The following is a 20,000-nucleotide window of genomic DNA, read 5'->3' on the forward strand; positions in this document are numbered from 1 at the left end:
TGTTTAGCAGCTTTAGCCCTAGAAAAAGCCTTAATGGACATGGATGCAGGGGGTCTGGCTGCACCACGTGCAGGAGTAGACTTGTCTAAAGGAATGGTGTCGGAAGGTTCCTGGACACCGGTTTCAGTAGGTAATTCAATAACCGACTCGGCCGGGGCCTCCGGGGCCGAGGTAGTCGGTTGTGCGGTTTCGGTAATAGGAAGTACCAAGAACTCTCAGCAGAGACAGAGACTCGCCGTAGGCCTGACCGTGGTTTCAGCCGAAACCGCGGCCCACGTGTGTCGGTCCTTATCCTTCCGTTTTTTAACTAAATGCGAAGTCAGAGTCTCCGACGTAAGCAAAACTAGCCCCAAAGAATTCCTCTGCAAACTCCGACCGACGTCTAAGAGTTTGTCGGTTGAAGGAAGCACAGGCTGAACAGGCCGAGACGTCGTGGTCTGGGCCTAGGCAGGGGAGGCAGTAAGAGTGGAAATCCTTATGAGGTATTTGTTTCCCACAAGATAAACAATTAACTTTATCTGACATCGGCTGAGGCAAGAAAGAGTCCCCAACGGGGTACTTAGCTTTTTCAAAGTCTTCGGTAGCTGAATCACAGGAGCTGGCCGACCGGCACTTGCGAACTGCTTCTGCTTCGGGCACCACGCAGCAAGAAAGACTGAGGAAAATGGCGTCGGCTGATGCTTTTATACCCCAGACGCCTACGCCGGGAAAGTGCGACATCAGCCGAGGCCAGACCCAGACTTTGGAATCCGGCCGACCGAAGGGCTGCCTGAGGCAGGACAACCCATATGTGATGACTGCAGATGCATCCTTGAAGGACATCCAGGACTGCAACAGTGAATACACTAACATCTACATGTATGCTAAGTGTACATAACTGTACTATGTTCTTCGAGTTTCAATGTTGCAGCCATCACACAGGTGGATTCCTAAAGCTGAAGAAAAGCGTGAAGGCAGTCAAGAAGACTGGGGGGTGGTTAGGATGCCATGCAAGACTGAGGTGGTAAAGCCTGCCCTAGATTTGAAGATAGGCAGGTGGTAATGCTTGAAGGTATGAACAGAAGTCCATGTTGCAGCCTCCATGATGTCCCTGGTGGGTACCCCTCTGAGAAGAGCTGCAGAGGTGGAGGTTGCCGTGGTAGAATGCATCCAGACCCCTTTGGGGGAGGTTTCCCTTGTCGTTTGTAGCAGAAATGGATGCAGTGTGCTATCCATTTGGAAACTGTTTGGATATGGCCTTGCCCTCTGCTCCTGCTGCTAAGCTGACTAGCAATTGGTTACTTTTTCTCAAAGATTTAGTCCTAGCAAGATAACATTTGAGCCGTCTGTGCAGATCTAGAGTGCAGAATCCTTTCTCCCTTGTTTTGTGGGTTAGGAAAAAAAGGTGGGCAAATGAATGGATTGGTTGAGAGCCACACTGGACACCACTTTACACTTGAAGAATGGGTTAAGTCCTGAGGGAGACCCTGACAGCATGGAAAATGAAGGGCTCTACAGCCATGAGTGCTTGTAGCTTTTGAATTCTTCTAGCTGAAGTGATGGCCAGAAGCAAGGCTGTTTTTCCAAGAGAAGAATTTTAACTCTGCTGAAACTGCAGGCTGAAAGGAGGGCTGAGTGAGCTTTTCCAACACAAAGTTAGGGTCCCAAGCTGGGGTAGGAGCTCTTCTGGGTGGCCTTAAGTTGTTAGCCTCTCTTAGGAATGTGTGTGTGAAGAAGAGAGGTGGCTCTGTGCTGTAATGAGCAGAGATGGCACAGGCATGAATTTTAATAAAAGAGAAGGATAGGGCCCTGTGTAGTAGAGGTCTGCTAGGTAATCCAAGATGAGAGGTAGGGAGGGCTGTGCCGTTTCGGCTCCCTTAGCCTGGATACAGGTGCAAAACCTTTTCCACTTAGCATAGGATTTTCTAGTGCTGTGGCATCTGGCCTCACGTACAACATTCTAGGGACTTGTTTGCTCAGGCTGGCAGCTTGAGGAAAGGTCAGGGAATAAGCCAAGCTGCCAGGTTCAGGATCTGCAATTGTGGATGCATGAATTCTGCATCCTTCTGGGTGAGGAGTGTTGGGATCTGAGGTAGGTGCCATGGTGGCAGCGGTGACCGGCTGCGCAGGAGTGGGTACCAGTGCTGGCGTGGCCAGTCTAGGGAAAAGACTGCCCTTGGTTTTTCCTCCCTTATTTTGAGCAGTACCCTTGAGATGAGTGGTAAAGGGGGAAATGCATAGCTCGAGAGGTTTACCCATTGGAAGGATACAGCATCCACTTTCCAGGCCTTGCTGTGAGATTCCCTGGTGCAGAATTTGCTGAGCAGCTGATTGGTGTGGGAGGCAAAGAGGTCCACCTTCGGGGTGTCCCATTTTGGGGTTACAAGGTTGAAGGTTTTGTGGTCTAGCTGCCACATGTGTGGGTCTAGCAGGTTTCTGCTTAAGTTGTCTGACAGAGTTTAGGGAACCTGGCAGGAATTGTGCTAGCAAGTGTATTTGCATGGCTGAGGCTGTGTGCCAAAGGGTCATGGCGAGCCTGCAGAGAGGATAAGAGCGAGTCCCTCCCTGCTTGTTGACATCCCACATAACTGTGGGGTCTGTTTTGATCATTAGAAGCCCCGGGGAGAATAGTGGTCTGAAAGCTGTCAGGGTGTGCTGAACAGCTAGCATCTTTTTGGTTGGTGTGCACATGTATTTGATTTGGGCTTCAATGGCCCTGAATGCATATGCCATCCAGGTGTGCACCCCAGCCATAGTCTGATGCGTCTGTGGTGAGGGTCTGGGCGGCGTAGGGTTGTGAGAAGGGAAGTCCCTTGTGGTTGCATGCTGCTGCCAGTCAAAGAAAATATTTCCTTAGACAGGGTAGCATAGGTGTGATGGTTTCCAGGTCTTGAGTGTTGACACCAAAGGGTTTTATGGTACCATTGTAGTTCTCATGCAGTCTGTCATATGGAAGGAGTAGAATGCAAGAAGCCATGAACCCTAACTCTTGCAGGATTTTCCTTGCGGATAACTGGGTTCTGGTGGCTAGTTGAGAGGAGCAGCCTGTCAGGTAAGCTTGTTTTTCTGGAGTAAGGAATGCCATCTGGGATGTTGTGTCCAGGCTTGCTCCCAGGAATACAATCTTGACTGGGGACTAGTTTTAATTTCTTTTTGTTGATAGTGTACCCCAGGGAGGTTAGAAGGTTCTTTACAAATGTCAGGTGCTGCTAAAGCATTTCCTGTCTGCCTGAATCAGGCAGTCGTCCAAGTACAGGTAAATTAGAATTTTTCTCTCTCAGCAGTAGGCAATGGATGGAGCCAGGCATTTTGGGAATACTCTGGGAGCAGTGGATAAGCCAAAGGGAAGTGCAGAGAACTGAAAGCATAGATCCTGCCCTTAAGTGTAGGTATTACCTGCACGAGTCCCTGATAGGGATACATGCAAACAGGCTTCTTTTAGGTCTAGGGTGGCTAACCAGGTATCTTTGGCCAGCATAGGAAGCAGCTGCTGAAGGGTGAGCATTTTGAATTTTGGTACCACCAGGAAGGTGTTTAGAATGGTGATATCTAGGATTGGGCGCCAAGTGCCCTCTTTTCTGGGTACCAGGAAAAGTCTGGAAGAGAACCCTTGACCTATCTGTTCTGCAGGAACAGGCTAAATTGCCCTTATGAAGAGAAGGAATTGAACTTGGTTTTGTGCCTCTGCCCACTGATTTGGAGGTAGATCTGGGAACCCTTTTGGGGTTGGCAAGAAGTGGAAGTAAAATCTGCACCGATGGAAGTTCAGTTTTGCATGATAGGCACGTTTTCCTCCTAGGGGCACAAGCAGTTGGGCAGAGGAGAGGAGTTGAGAAGTCATTGTGAATTCTTTCTGTGAAGGGGTGGCTTAGCACTCCCTGTTTTTTTAAGTGGAGGCACACAGCCTAGATTTCTCCATACCCTGCGACTGTATTGTGGGAGGGTCTGTTTCCTCTCGGTCTAGTTTGAGATGGCCTTGACGGGGCTGAAAAGGACCAATGTTTCAAGAGGTAATGCCTACTGAATCTAGGAGGCTGTACTTGCAATAATTATTTGACTATCTGCATAGATTTAGCTTTTTCTTCTATCTTTTTAAGAACCTCTTCTGCTTTGGTGCCAAACAGATTATCCTTGTTCAAAGGAGCGTCTAGTAAATTTGATTGGACATGGTCTGGCAAGGTCTGCCCTTAAGCCAAGCATACCTTCTCATTACAGGACCAATGACTGCTGCCCTGCAAGATGCTTCTAGGGTGTCAAAGCCACATTGCAGAGTATGCTTACTGACTTGGATTGCAGAATGCATAAGCTCTTGTAAATATTTATTTTCTGCACAGTCTGTAAAGGTAGCTATTTTTTTCTTAATAAGTTCCTTAATATGTTGCTGGTACTTCAGCATGTGAAACTGGCAATTCAATGCCCTAATGGCGAGAGCTGCAGCCGTGTATACTTTTTTATCCAATCTGTCAAGCTCTGGAATCCCTGTCCGAAGGGGTGGGATTCTTAGCTTAGTTGCTCTGATACCTTTAGGCCCCTGGGAGATTATCTCTGGGTCAGCAGTAGGATTTTTGAAAAGGAATTTGAGTCAGGAACTCTGTAGTACCTGTCTGGTTTCCTATGAGCAGGGGATAAATTATCAGGAGTTAGTTGATTGCTAAAGGTCTATGTTGTGGTAAATCTAGAAATTCTTGGACTGGCAGACCCAGTGGAAATTCTCTCAAAGTATGTAAGGTTTCACTAAAAGAAAAATTCTTTGGAGGAGAAGCAGAGGGTATGGATTCCTCTGCATCTGAATCCTCATAAGCAGATAAAGGCATGTCTTCATAATCAGATACCTCAGAGTCAGACTCTTGGCCTGTTAAGGCTGCTGGGGACAGGTCTTCTCTCTTGGAGGAAGGCTGGCTTCTCCTAATCCGCATAATCAGGTCTGCTGCCATTTTAAGCATTTGGTGGTGTGACAAGGAAGCAAGTGCTTCAGTTTGGGTCATTTTTTTAGGCATAACTCATACTCTTGGCCTTAGAAACTCGGTAGTTTTAGACAGAACTGGAGACGTAAAAGTAGCAGTCAGTTTGTGTCAAATATCGGTAGTGTGAAGAACTTCCTCAGGAGCCGATGCCTGCTCACTGGCTCCAGACCCATCCAAGGTAGAGACATCTGCAGGTTCCGCAGTCGAAGAAGAGTCTTGCGGCATACCGGACTCGAAACGGGTCTTGGTAGCGACCTGCGAATCTACTGAAGCGGGCACCAGGGGCTGTGAAAGTGCCTCACTCATTACCGGCAAACTGGCGACTACCTTAATGGAAGAGTCATCAGCAGTTTTGGACCTGTACAGTATGTCTGTCTACATTTTTTTCGTAAGATCGGTAGTCGAATGGCTTACCGAAGCCATTTTGGAATACGGAAAATGAGTGCGAGAGTATACAGCTACAATAAGGGCCTGACGACAAATAGTTCGGGCGTTGAACAAGGCACAAAACCGACAGCAAGGTACGTTGTGGTGTGGGCCTATACAGGTGACAGTAAGAATGGAAATCTCAGTGTGGTATTTGCTTTCCACAGGCGAGACAATTGTTAACTTTTTCTGACATTGGTTTGAGCAAGAAAAAAGGATCCCCAACAGGGTACTTAGCTTTACAAGACTTCAAGATGATTTAATTTGGAAATCCAAACTCGGGTAGCGGCCAACTGGCACTTGTGCGAACTGCTTCTGCTTCGGGCTCCTCCGCAAGAAAGACTGATGTAATGGCGTCGGCTGTCTGTTTTTAAACCCCTGATGACCTGATGTCAGTCCTGGAGCGACAGCAACTGTGGCAGAAGTACTAAACCTCTGGTATTCGGGCTGAGGGCTACCCCTGGCAGGATAACCCAAGTGTGATTACTGCAACAGTGAAACACGAACATCCACAGGATCCTTAGTCAATTAAGAGTTTTGCGGCATACCAGACTCCGAAAAGGTCTCGGTAGCATCCTGCGAAAGCACCTCACTGAGGACTGGAGAGCTGATGACTAGCTTAACGGAAGCATCGTCGGTAGGTTTGGACCTGTGTGGTCTGTCTATCCTTACAATTTTTCGGAAGATCTGCTGTCGGATGGCTTACCAAAGCCATATCGTAATTAGAGGACTGAGTGAAAACGTGTAGCTACAATAAGGATCCGAAGACGTATAGTTCTGGAGTTGAGCAAAGCACAAAAGCAACAGCGAGGGACGTCGTGGTCTGGGCAAGTGACGTAGTAATAATCAAAGTCTCAGTGTGGTATTTGCTTTCCACAGGTGAGACAACTTAACTTTTTCTGACATCGGTTAGAGCAAGAAAAAAGGATACCCAATAGGGTACTTTGCTTTACAAGACTTCAGCTTCAGTTTGGAAAACGAAACTCAGGTAGCGGCCGACCGGCACTCGTGTGAACTGCTTCTGCTTCGGGCTCCTCGGCAGGAAAGACTGATGTAATAGCATCGGCTGCCTTAGTTTATACTACTGATGACCTGACGTCAGTCCTGAAGCGACAGCAACCAAAACAGAAATACCAAGCCTCTGGTATCCGGGGCCGACTGAGGGCTACCCTGGCAGGGATAACCCAAATGTGATGACTGCAACAGTGAAACACGAAAATAATCATATGTCAATACTATAAAGTTATCACCAAGACAGGATTTGAAAGAATTTTCTAAATAAAGCATTCAACAGCAGAGGTGTTGGCACGGTGAAGTGGCAGCGATATTCAAAAACTTCAAAAGTCTCTAAAACAGCATCTCTTAGCCCTACGGCAATGTACATGTTGGCTAAGACTACAGAGCATCTTCCCCCACCAGATCTCACTAACTTTTATCTCCCCTCTGCTTAACAGTCATGCAACTAGCTCTTGGTGTCTTCACTCTACAGTATCCAAAAGCAGATGATATATTATACTTTGCATATTATATATATATATATATATATATATATATATATATATATATATATATATAAATAATGTATACTGCCTTTGCTATTCCAACTAAAAAATTATAAGATTGTATGTGTTTGTTTTATTTATCTCTATAGAAAATGTCACTGTTAATTAAATTTCTTTTTTATGTGGAGCTTTTCGCCTCAGGCCTCCACTGAAAATTGGCACTTTTTGGCCCAGTGGACCATCCCAGTAAACAAATGCAAATAAAATATCTGAAGAGGAAAATAGTACTTCATGGGAGGAGTTACAGACTGCAGTAGACAGAAGGGTGCTGGAGACAAGCAGTCCACACTGCAGTAATATGGACTGATCAACTATGGTTCAGATATCTGCTTAACAGACAAATTAGGATTTTTATTCTATAACACATGACAAACCCATCTGGGTGTACAAAAATATAAAGGTTACCATACTCAAGTAAAATATTGCCCCTTGAATTTACAGCCACCTTCCCAGGATTATAAGCATCTTACCAGTGATCACTTTCAAAGGATGAAGGTCAGTTGGCACCCGAGTGTTTACATGAAAAATCTTCTGAGCATTCCAAATCATCCTCATAAGATTACAAGGTAGCACCACCTAATGAACAAAAAAAGTAGTTTTCAGCTCTTAATCACCATCTTGCACAACTTAAAATCTCAGCAAAAAGTGTTGTGTGTGTTTATGTTCACCCTTCTACATTAAAGCAGAAATAAAGGTCAAAAGCCAGAGTACTTAACTGTTCATAAAGCTTCAGTGACTCAGCAGTTTGCACAGATCCCTCAGATGGCAGGAAGATTTGAAAGCCATCAGTTTTTCCAAAAAAACAAATGTTTGTTTCAGGACTAACAGTCAAACAAGGGGAGCTGCCTTCTTGAGGTGCCTTATTCTTTAGATGAGACATTAAACACGAGTTCCATCTGTCCATAAAAATGGTAGCTTATGTGGCAGTTAAATAAACACTCTTAAGAGTACTGGACAAAATATGTCCCAGTTTGCTCAAGTACTACAGTGCATTTCCTGAAAATGGGTCATGGGCTTAACACAGCTATACTGGCTGGAAAAACACATACTGCTTCACTAGTGTAACAAAATGTGTTTTACTTTGTTTTAAACACAGGAGGAAAACTACTGAAAAGAAGACAGTTCCACACAGTAGGGACGTTTTTAAGCTTGTTAAAAGACATTACATCTAGCAAAAACAACGTGAGAGACACTGACCATTTGAGTCAGACAATGTTCAGAAGCAGTAAGCTACATTACATGCATTAAAAAAATATTTGTCAGATGTCTACAAGGGCAGACCAGTCAGCATTAGTTAGAATTTACATCTTGGCATAAAATATAGAGCACTTAAGAATCTTTCACACTCGCAAAAAGACACTAACATTAAAACACAGTGCAAAATTCACAAAGCAAAAGAAATTTCTAAAGGCTGTGGAAAGTAATCAGCACATTATAGCATTTCAGTTAAATCTGAAACTATGCATAATGGCTTAGTACCTATATAAAACCTGCAATTCTTTTACCAGCTGACAGTGAGCTCACTCAACATATGTCTTCAATAAGCAGATATTGGATTCACATGTGCTAATTTTCTAGTTAGAACACATTTTAATATGCCTGAGCCAAGTTAAGTCAAGTGTGCTACAAAATTATATGAAAGGATTTAGTTTCAACCAGGCAGGGCATGCATTTATGGGTAAATTTAAACAGTTGTTAATCAGGTATGCCGGTTGGCCCACAAGCTACTTTCTGTTGCTATGGTGTACACAGAGATGCTTTAAGTCAGGAGTAGTCAGTCAGTATCTCAAAGTCTTACTACCGTAGGGTTTGTGGTACATCTGACAGGCTACTATCAGACATAGGACATAAAAAGCGACCTACATATGCACCATCCTCAGAACTGAAGCTCCAGGTGGGCAGAGTCCAAGGGAAAGATTATCAATGCATCCAAGAACACCAGAAGTGGGGGAGGAGGGAGGGACAGAAAACTGCAACAGAGAAGAGAAGGACATCACTATGGTAAGCTCTTACATAACTAACCTATGTTCTATTCATCTGTTGCAGTATTCTTTACATGAGAGAGAATACAAAAGTTCATGCAGAAAAGAGGGACTAGAGACTGTACTTGACTGTAGTATAGTTTTTTGGACGTCTGGCATTTATGAACTATCCCATTTAAAATGGGCTCTCATCTTAGAAATTGTCTCCTCAAAAGGAATCTCTTCCTAGGGGATTCTGTTTCATTTGAATCTTCCTGAGGAGAAGCATAGTCCAAAGGTGAGGGGATTTGGGATGAGGAAGTCAGTGAATCACTGTCCTCAGACGAGGAATCCTCTGAAGTGGCCTGTACCCTTGTTCTTCTCTAAGGGGAAGCAGGATAGGCAAGAGGGGGAACTGGCTGACCTGAGGGAGGCCTCAGAGCTATGAAGGCCTTAGAGAGCCCATGTGCGATTCTGCAACTCCTGACAGTCAGGAGGGGGAGACGAATGTTTAGTGTTTTGTTTTCTCTTTGCTGGTATCCGATAGGAGTGCCTGACACAGGCCTACATTCGACCAGGTCCAACTCCTTTCTCACTAAAATCTGGGTAATTCCTCTGGGGCCTTCAAAGAAAAGTTGCATACAATCTTACCATAACCACAGATGTCTTTCTCTTCCATGTTCAGTAATTTGCATATGTGTTTACCCATCAGTCTTGCGTACATACACAGCCAGTATCCAAAAACTTTCAGTCCCTCTGTGGTGTGTATGACGTCTGACATAGGTGAGATTTTGTGGACAATAAATGTGACATCGACATGCACCAGCCACCAGAACAGAAGCCCCAGTTGGGGACAGTCCTATAAGGGCAATGCCATATCACTGCCATCCAGGAAGGAATACTGCAACATGGACGAGAAGGACATCTATAGTTATGGTAAGATTTTACACCACTTTTCTATGTCCTATTTCCATGCTGCAGTATTCTGCATATGGGTAAAGCTCACAGAGATTGTGGTGGGTCTAGAGTCAATCTCCAGAAATCCATGAAGGATAGCTTTGGCAAACCCTGCCCTGGATCTGGAGATGTGGTCAAGTTTGTAGTGTTTGAATGTGTGGACTGAAAACCATGTTGCAGCTTCCAGGATACTAGAGGTATCCAGACCGTGGTCAAGTTTGTAGTGTTTGAATGTGTGGACTGAAAACCATGTTGCAGCTTCCAGGATACTAGAGGTATCCAGACCCTCGAAGAAGGCCACTGAAGAGGCCATTGCTCTTGTGGAATAAGCCTTAATTTTACCCTGTAGACTTACCATGGAATATGTAGCAGGTGGTGATGGCATTGCAGACACAAGTAGAAATGGTCTGCTTACTCGCTGCCTTCCCCAGGGTTCTGGGGTAAAAGGATACAAAAAGCTCTTCAGGCTTGGTGGTGTGCAGGTAGAATCTGATTTGCCTGTGTACATCCAAGGAATGCAGCACTCTCTCAGTCTCCTTGTGGACTTGGGGAAACAGACAGGTAGGCGTATGTCCTGATTGAGGGACAGGTCATTAACTACCTTGGGCATGAAGGATGGGTTAGTCCAGATGGTGACCCTGTCCTTGTAAATTAAGAGGAATGGAGGGATAGCCACAAGGTCTTGGAGTTCAGACACCCTTCTGGCGGAAATCAGGGCCACTAACAGAACGGTTTTCCAGGTTAAATACTTTAATGAAGCTTTATCAGCTGGCTCAAAAGGCGGTAGCGTAAGCTTCCCAAGCATGTAGTTAAAGTCCCAAGGTGGGGAGGGTTCCTGGGGGGGGGGGCGTAAGTTGAAGCACCTTAGTTTGGAAGGACATCTGGATGCTAATGGGGGATCCAGAAGCAGGCATGCAGAAATAGCAGACATACAGCCTTTGATGGAAGAATAAGCCGATCAAGTCTGTAGTAACTCACAAATAAGACTGCAGTAGAGAGGGTTTGCTGAGAAGCAGGTATAGCTTTCTTATGACACCACATAGTGAACCGTTTCCACTGAAATCTGATTTCCTTGTATTTGGTTTCCTGGCCTCCTAAAGGACATTGGCACATCCTCATTTTAAAGGTTCCTGAATGGGATCAGAATCCATCAGCCATAGGGTTAGGTGCAGAAGCTGCCACTGTGGACGGATTAGTGACCCCTTGTTCTGTGTGAGAAGGTCCACTCTGGGGGGAAAAACATGTGGTGATTGCCCTTGGACAAGTGAAGGAGTAAGGGGAACTGGTGCTGCTTGGGCCAGAAGGGAGTCACCAGCAAGATTTTTGGGTTGTCCTGCTGAATGTTTAGCAGGACCTTTTGAATGAGTGGGAAGGGAGGAAATGCATATAGATATTTCCACTTCCAGAAAATTGAGAAGGCATCTGTTGCCAGTGCCTGTGGTTCTGATATGATGCAAAAGCCAGGAAGTTGCCTCTTGATGGTGGAGGCAAACAGGCCTATTTGAGGTACACCCCACTTGTCGACCAGGTCCAGAAGACCACTCTATGAAGCATCCATTCGTAGCTGTTTGTGCTGGTTCTGCTCAAATCTGCCTGTGTGTTGTGGAGAGAGGGAATGTAGGTCACCTGTAGGGCGATTCCCTGTGAGGTGGCCAATTCCCAAATCAGAAGGGCTACTCTGCAGAGCAGGAAGGACTTGGTCCCCCCCTGCTTGTTGATATACCGTAGTACAGTGGTCTTGTCTGTGCATATCAGAAGTGGCCCCTTTTGTAAAAAAGGGAGAAATGCCTGCAGAGCTAGAAGGATTGCTCTCATCTCTTTGGCATTGATGTTTTCGGATTTGAGGTGCTGTGGCCACAGGCCCTGCACCTGTTGGTGGCCGAGATTGGCTCCCCACCCCAGGTCTGAGGCGTCTGTGTGCATGACCTGAGTGGGTTGAGGTGGTTGTAGAGGAAGGCACAGGTTGTGATAATCCTACACCAACCACCATAATTTTCTTTTTCGGGCAGGGAAGAAGTGGCACAATGTGCTCCAGAGGCTGGTTGTGTTGTTTCTAGACTGACCGAAGGTACCACTGCAGCTTGCTGAAAGAAGCATGGGTATGGTGGCCGCCATGTAGCCCATAAATTTGATATACTACCTTGCAGTCAACTCTGTGGAGGAAAGGACCAGGAGAAGATATTTGTCAAGTAAATAACTTTTGGTGGGGGGTAGGTATGCCTCCATGAGATCTGAGTGGATTCTGCATCTAAGGAATACAATGTCTTGTGTTGGTTTAAGACTGGATTTTGGTAGGTTTATCTCAAATCCCACTGACTGAAGGACAGTCACCACAAGCTAGATGTGCCCTTGGAGAATTTCTTGGCTGGCAGCCTGAATCAGCATGTCATCCAGGAAGGGGAATATCTGTAATCCCTTTGTCCTGCAGTAAGCCACCACAGGTGCCGGGCATTTGAAGACTCTGGGTGCACTGGAGAGTCCAAAGGTCAAGGCAGAGAATTGCAAGTGTAAGCAACCCACCAAGAATCGCAAGCATTTCCTGTGGGAGGGCTTGACTGGGATTGTGGAAGTAAGCATCCTTTATATCTAAAGTAGCCAGGAATCCTTGTGGCATAATGAGAGCTGACAAGAGTTAGCATTTTGAAGGCAGGGACCTTTAGAAAAAGTTTGAGATAGAAGACTAGGATAGGTGTCCAGGGTCCGTCCTTCCTGGGGACCAGGAAGAGCCTTGAGTGGAATGCTCTTCCTTTTGCAGTAAAGGGGACTGTCTCTATGGTACCCTGATCTAACAGCGTCTGAGACTACTGGTCGGAAGAGGTGCAGTTGCTGAGCAGGTGGTCGAGGAATGCCTCGTCCTAAGGGAGGGGATATCCAAGACAAAGTAACTATTTTGAAGTATGGACAGGACCCACTCGTCTGAGGTGAGAAGGGTCCAAACAGGGAGACAAGAGATGAGCAGACAGTGGTACAGGAGGAGGGGTGAGGAGGAGGCAGGTAGTCAGATGCTACCTGCCCTGCAGGCGCAAGTGCTTTCTTACAAACTAGGTTTTGGCAGGATAGTTTTTGTGAAACAGGGATAGGTGAAACCAATAAATGTTTCAGGTCCTGCATTTCTTTTCTATTTTGTTGCAGGGATTTGTAAAGGTCTGCCACCTTAGAAAGTACAGTTTTGTACCTACCATAAATGTAGATGTCCGAACTGGATAGCATCTGCAGTCATAACAACTGGGTTGTCCTGTCGTCAGGCAGCCCTTCAGTCGGCCGGATTCCAAAGTCCGGGTCCGGCTTCGGCTGATGTCGCACTTCACCCGACGTCATCTCTGTTGGTCTTCGGGTATAAAGGCATCAGCCGACGCCATTTTCCTCAGTGTTTCTTGCCCCAGATGCCAGTAGCCCTCTTGAAGGCTAAAAATTTTGGATAAATGCCAATGTTTCCAAAAGATAGTGGTAAACACAAAAAATAAGCATGTATGTACATATATACAACAAACACACCATAAAGACTCCCCACCAGCTAGCTATTAGGAGGGTAAACACCCTAGGAGTACCACAGAGGGGAAGGAGGGAGGGTAATCCTGACTGCAGATGCTATCCAGTTCGGACATCTACATTTATGGTAGGTACAAAACTGTACTATGTCCTTCATGGATGCATCTGCAGTCATAACAACTGGGTAGAATACCATAGCCAACTAGGGAGGAGGAAGAAACTAGATTATGGTGTGTTTAGGATCCCTTGCAGTACAGCAGTGGCAAACCCTGCTCGGGATCTGGAATATAGAGGCAAATTATAATGCTTGGCAAATGTATGCACGGAGGTCCAAGTAGCCGCCTCAATAATGTCTTTGGTTGCCACTCTTGTAAAAGGCTGTGGTAGTGGCTGTTGCCCTTGTAGAATGAGGTCTTATGTTCTGTGGAATTGGTTTTCCATGGAAGGAGTAACAGAATCGTATGCAATTTCCTATCTATTTGGAGATTGTCTGTTTGGAAATAGCTTTTCCTTCCTTCCTGTTGCATAGGCTACAAAAAGCTGATCAGTTTTTCTGCTACTTTTTGTTCTGTCCAGGTAGTAGCGTAGCTGTCTATGTACATCCAAAGTATGCAGTATTCTTTCCCCTCTGTTTTGTGGGTTGGGAAAGAAGGTAGGTAGGTGGATTGCCTGGTTTAAAGACACTCTGGATACCACCTTAGGCATAAATGTAGGATTAGTCCTCATGGACACTATCTTGATGGAAGATTAGGAAGGGTTGTACTGCCATTAGGGCCTGGAGTTCAGAAACCCTCCTGGCTGAGGTTATTGCCAGTAGGAAGGCGGTTTTCCACGATAGATGCTCTAGGTCTGCTGTTGCTGCTGGCTCAAAGGGTGATAGTGTCAACTTTTCTAGCACAAAGTTCAAGTCCCAAGCTGGTAATGGTGGTTTCCTTGGAGGTTTTACATTCTTGATTCCTCTGAGGAACTGTCTGAGTAATGGGTGTGAAAAACAGGTGGATCAAAGCTGTATTCTGCTGATATAGCTGATGCATGTATCTTGATGGAGGAGTAGGACAGGCCTGAATGTAGAAGTTCTGCCAGATACTCCAGAATGTTAGGCATATCTATGTTTGACACATCTTTTCCTCTTTCAGTACTCCAAATGACAAACCTTTTCCATTTTCCTGCATAGTTCCTTCTTGTTGAAGGTCTGCGGGCTTCAAGAATAATGTCTAACTCTTTGGGAAAGTTCTGGATTAGCTGCTGCTATGTGATGTTCCATGCAGTCAGTTGCAACGTGTGTAGGTTTGGATGCATGATGCTGTAGTTGTTCTGAGTTAACATCAAAGGGGTATTGGCCACATATTGTTCTGAGACATGCTCCTCAGCAGTGGGTACCAGTGTTGTCTTGGCCAGTTTGGAGCTATTAGGATTATCCTTGGACGTTCTTCCTTGATTTTTAGTAATACCTTGTGTATCAAGGGAAGAGGTGGGAATGCATATGCTGTTAGGCCTTTCCAGCTGAAGGAGAGAATCCACTTTCCATGCTAGTGGGTGGAATGTCCTTGTGCAGAACTTTTGAGCTGGTGATTGAGAGGGAAGCAAATAGATCTATCTGAGGCATTCCCCATTTCTTTGAGATGGTCTTGAAGATGTCGGATGTAGCATCCATTCGTGGGCATCCGATGTGGTTCTGCTTAGTATGTCTGCTAGAGTATTTTCTTTTCCCGGTACAAATATTGCCTGTAACTGGATGTTGCAGCTGAGTGCCAGGTTCCACAGCTCCAAAGTCATTCTGCATAGGGGGTATGAATGAGTGCCTCCCTGTTTGTTGATGTACCACATGACTGTAGTGTTGTCTGTCCTTATCAACTGGCCCTCTTTGAGAAATGGTCTGAAGTTTTGGATTGCCAGTTTTACTGCCAGCATTTCTTTTAGGTTGATGTGCAGGTGAAGTTGATCCTGCATCCACAATCCTTGCACGCATTTGTCCAGCATGTGGGCCCCCCATCCTAGGTCTGAAGCGTCTGTTGTGATGGTCTGGCTTGCTTGACATCTGCGAAAGGGTAGCCCTGGGTTTGACTGGCATGCTTGAGCCCACCATAGGAACTCCTGTTTTAAGCATGGAATTAGTGGAATTTCTGTTTCTAGGCTGTGCCTGTGTTGGGACCATAAATTCTTTAGGTACCAGTGTAGTTTTCTCATATGTAGTCTGGCAAGTGGGACCAAGATTATGCATGATGCCATGAAGCCCAAGGCCTGCAGTACTTTTCTTGCTGTTAACTTGTTCTGTTTTGTTAGTGCCAAGAAGTAAAGAGGGAGTTCTCTTTGTTTTTCTGCAGTTAGGAAAGCCATTTGTTTTACTGTGTCCAATTCCGCCCAAGAATGTCCTTGTCTGGGATGGTATCAGCCTTGATTTTTGTAAATTGACTGTGTATCCCAGTGCTTGTAGCAAGTAAATGACCCTTTGTAAATCTGTTGTCAGCTTGCTTTTGTTGTCCCCTTGTAGCAGGCAGTCGTCCGGTATGGGTAAATTTGAATTCCCTGTAGTCTGCAGTGGGCGATTACTGATGCCAGGCATTTTGTGAATACTCTGGGCGCAGTGGATAAGCCAAAGGGCAATGCTGAGAATTGATAATGCTCTGATCCTGCAAGAAATCTGAGGTATCTTCTGCAGATTGGTCGAATGGGGACGTGCAGGTATGCCTCCTAGAGATCTAGAGTTACAAGCCAACACTCCTTGCCCAGCATGGGAAGAAGTTGCTGTAGGGTCAGCATTTTGAATTTTGGGACAATGATGTATGTATTTAAGGTGGACAGGTCGAGAATAGGTCTCCAACTTTTTTCCTTTCTTGGAACTAGGAATAGTCTTGAGTAGAATCCCTTTCCTTGTTCTGTTGTTGGCACTCTTTCCACAGCTCTCATGTTTGCTAACTGCATTATCTGTTGTAGAGCCTCTTTTTTGATTTGGAGGTAGATTTGGCATTCCTCTTTTGACTGGTAAAGTGTGGAAGTGGAACCGGTAACCTTGATCTATGGTTTGCAAAATCCACTTGTCTTTTGTGATATAGTGCCAGTTCTTTGAAAATAAGGTTAATTTGCCGCCTAATGGAGCTGCTATTTGTTCCCTGGTAGGCGGATTTAGAGTTAAGTCACTGTGGCTGTGTTGTTGTAGTGGCAGTGGTTGTGTCTGTGCCTCTGTTGTTACCTTGCCACTGTCGTCCTCTGTAGGCACCTCCTCTGGATTGGTTTCTGCCTCTGGAACGTCTATTCCTGCCCCTTTGGGATCTTGTGGAGTCAGGAAAGGACCAATTTTGGCAGGCCAGTTCCTGCTAAACCTTGGGGTTGGACCTGCAAGAAATCTTTAACCGTTTGAACAGATTTTGCCTTTTCTTCCATTTTCTTCATTACCTGCTGGGCAGGTGTACCAAACAAGCTGGTCTTATCCATAGGAGCATCTAAACTTAGCTTTAACATGATCCGGTAAAGCTTGTTCCTTTAGCCATGCATGCCTTCTTATCACTGTGCCAGTCATGGCTGATCTAAATGAAGCCTCCAGTGCATCATAGCCACATTTTAAGGAATGGTTACTAACCTGTTGTATGTTATTTACCATTTCTAATACATATTTCTTATCAATTGATTCATCAGAGGATAGCTTTTTTGTTAACTGATCAAGCATAAACTCTTGGTATTGTATCATGTGAAACTGACAGTTTAAAACTCTAGCTGAGAGAGTAGCTGAAGTGTAAACCTTTTTGCCCCATCTGACTAAAGACCTGGCTTCCCTTTCAGAAGGAATAGGGTTTTTAGCTGTGGTCGACTACTGCCTTGGGACCCTGGGATATAGTTTCGGGTCTGCAAGTGGGGCCTTGTAAAGGTGGTGATGAGTGTCTGGTACCCTGTAAAATCTGTCTGGTTTGGCAGGGGCTGGAGGTAAAGAATCTGGTGAAGAGCAGACATCATTGAAGGCATCATCCACTACAGAGAGCACAGGAGGTATAGCTAAGGGCCTGTGTTGTGGAAGGTGCAGAAAGGTTCTAAGTCTTTTCTGGAGTCTGAGAAATCCTGCTGCTGCCATTGGAACTGCTCTCGATGGCATGTAAGGTTTCCCCAAAGGAAAATTCTTCTGGTGGGGAGGCAGCTGGAATGGATTCTTCAGCATCTGAGTCTTCAAAATTGGAGAAAGGAGCCTCTGGCTGGTCTGTTATGTCTGATTCATCAGCAGAATCATCAGAGGACACAGGCTCGGGGCTCTGCCCTAGGTCTCTTCTCTGGGGGCTGAGAGGCCCTGTCTGGGTGAGATTGAGATCCCCTAATTAATGAAATTAAATCTTCTGCCAGGGTAAGCATTTGTGAACTAGAGGAGGGCCGTGTTGTAGGGGTTTAGCAGGCACTGTTCTAGTAGTTTTGGCTGCTTTGGCCCTGGCAAAGGCCTTAATGGACATGGCTGCTGGAGGCCTAGCAGCACCACGTGCTGGGGTAGACACATCCAAGGGAATGGTGTCTGATAAGTCAGTGGCAACCACCGTAGTGGATAAAATTTCTGAGGCCGATTCAAGAGAAGTAGCAGGGCCTCAGTGGTAGTGATAGATTCTGCTGTATTTTGATCAGCTTTCGGTTTCGCGAAACCGAGACACTCGCGTTTGCTTAACCATGGTTTCGGCCGAAACCGCGGACCACGCGTGTCGGTCTTTATCTTTGCGTTTTTTAGCAGTTTGGGTAGTCGGAGGATCCGACGGCATAATATACGCAAAATCAGAACCGAAAAACTGTTCAGCAACTCCGACCGACGCCTAAGCGGTCGTCGGTTGAAAGAAGCACAGGCCGAACAGGCTGCTACGTCGTGGGCTGGGCCTAAACAAGGCAGACAGTAAGAGTGGAAATCCTTATGAGGTATTTGTTTCCCACAGGTTAAACAATTATTAACTTTTTCTGACATCGGCTGAGGCAAGAAAGAGGCCCCAACGGGGTACTTAGCTTTAGAAGTCTTCGAAATAGTATTCGGTAGAAGTAATCTCTGGATCCGACCGACCGGCACTTGCGAACAGCTTCTGCTTCGGGCGCCACGCGGCAAGAAAGACTGAGGAAAATGGCGTCAGCTGATGCCTTTACACCCGAAGACCAACAGAGATGACGTCGGGTGAAGTGCGACATCAGCCGAAGCCGGACTTTGGAATCCGGCCGACTGAAGGGCTGCCTGACGACAGGACAACTCAGTTGTTATGACTGCAGATGCATCCATGAAGGACATCTAGAGTGTGCAGCATTATCCAAAGGAGCATCATTGAGCTTTCCCTGAAATCATCTGGCAGAGGTTGTAGGTGAAGCCAAAAGTATCTACATAAGGCAGATGCTGATGCTGTTGACCTGGCAGAGGATTCAGCAGCATCGTAGCTACACTTGATAGTATTTGGTGACCTGGGGAGAGCCAGGAGAGAGGACAGTGATGCTTAGGCAGGGGAGTCTGGAATGTCTACCAGGTGTTTGGTGGCAGATTCTAAGAGGGACAAGGTATACTTGTCCATGGGGGTCTGGCACTTTGGAGCTTTGAAGGCAAAGGTAGCAGAGGTATACATCTTTTTTCCCAACCTTTCCACTGTCTTGCTGTCTTAATCAGCTGGGAGAATGGTGGCAGGTAGGAGTTTGGAAGGTTTGTCCAGACACTGATACAGTGGCAAGATCAGCCGGTGGGCACAAGCAGATGCTTAGCAGTGTCAGACACCTTGTAAAGCCTGTCTTGCTCTGCGTGGGACAGGAGGTTGGGAATCAGGGCTCAGAGATGCAGAAAAGGCATCTAAAAAGGCAGGCAGGATGGGACGAACAGCAGATGGGCTGGTGGGTTCCATCTGAATGAGGTCTTAGTATTTCTTATACCCCAGTCATTTCTGAGGATTCCAATTTAAAGTGATCTTTCATTCTGCTTATTGTCTCACTAAAGGTCAGGTCTTCAGCTGGGGAGTCAGGGTCCACTGACTTCCTCCAGGCATCCATATCCAAGGGGGAGGGAAGTTGTGAGTTGCAAGAAAGTTTCCTCAGAGGAATCTGAAAGAACTTCCTCTTCCCTACTCACTGTGTCAGTAGGCTGAGGCCTAGGGATCAGGGGAGCAGAAGAGGTGGGACTAGTAAAAGCAGTGGTAGGCCTCAGTGCCATGACACTGAAAAGGCTTTTGACTGAAAGCATGCCAAATAAGGCATGCGTTCTGTAGAGTGAGAAATGCGTTTCCTCTTCTCTTTTAAGAGGGCCTGTAGACATACGTCTAGAAACTGGAGATTGCAAGGGCTCGGACGGCTCAAACGGTTCCTCAGAAAACACAGTTTCCCCCCAGCAGAGACCAGTGCCGGAATAACCTCTACAGACATGCTCCTACCTAAGGATAACGAGGCATCCTGAGAGGTACCCATGACCTCAGGAGTGGCAGATCTGCGTCCAGATCCAGGAACCAGGCCTAAGTTGGCCACAGGTTGGGGATCATGCAGAAGAGGCTCAGCAGTAGAAATCAGGACCCCTACACATCTTAAACAATTTAAGACCGCCAAAGAGCACTTTGGTGGTGCTGCGGTAGCGTTGTCACTTCACAGTTAGACATTGCCCGTTCGATTCTCAGTTAGTGTCTCTTCTGTGTGGCAACATGCGTGAATGGGCATTCTTTCGTTGAATGTTGTGCGTTAGGCCCGGC

The 20,000-nt window shown here is 46.1% G+C and overlaps 1 protein-coding gene across 1 annotated transcript in view; it reads right to left on the minus strand.

Moving 5' to 3' along the window:
* POLR2A (RNA polymerase II subunit A) overlaps positions 1-20,000 on the minus strand; it is a gene marked incomplete in the record, with an annotated part of 2,048,627 nt that overhangs the window by 717,791 nt on the left and 1,310,836 nt on the right. Inside the window, 1 exon segment of the mRNA XM_044077036.1 lies at positions 7,402-7,507. Coding sequence (XP_043932971.1) covers positions 7,402-7,507 — 106 coding nt within the window.

Source organism: Protopterus annectens, chromosome 7.part0, assembly GCF_019279795.1.
Source record: "Protopterus annectens isolate FY-2018-M chromosome 7.part0, PAN1.0, whole genome shotgun sequence".
In the NCBI taxonomy this organism is placed as follows: Eukaryota; Metazoa; Chordata; order Ceratodontiformes; family Protopteridae; genus Protopterus; species Protopterus annectens.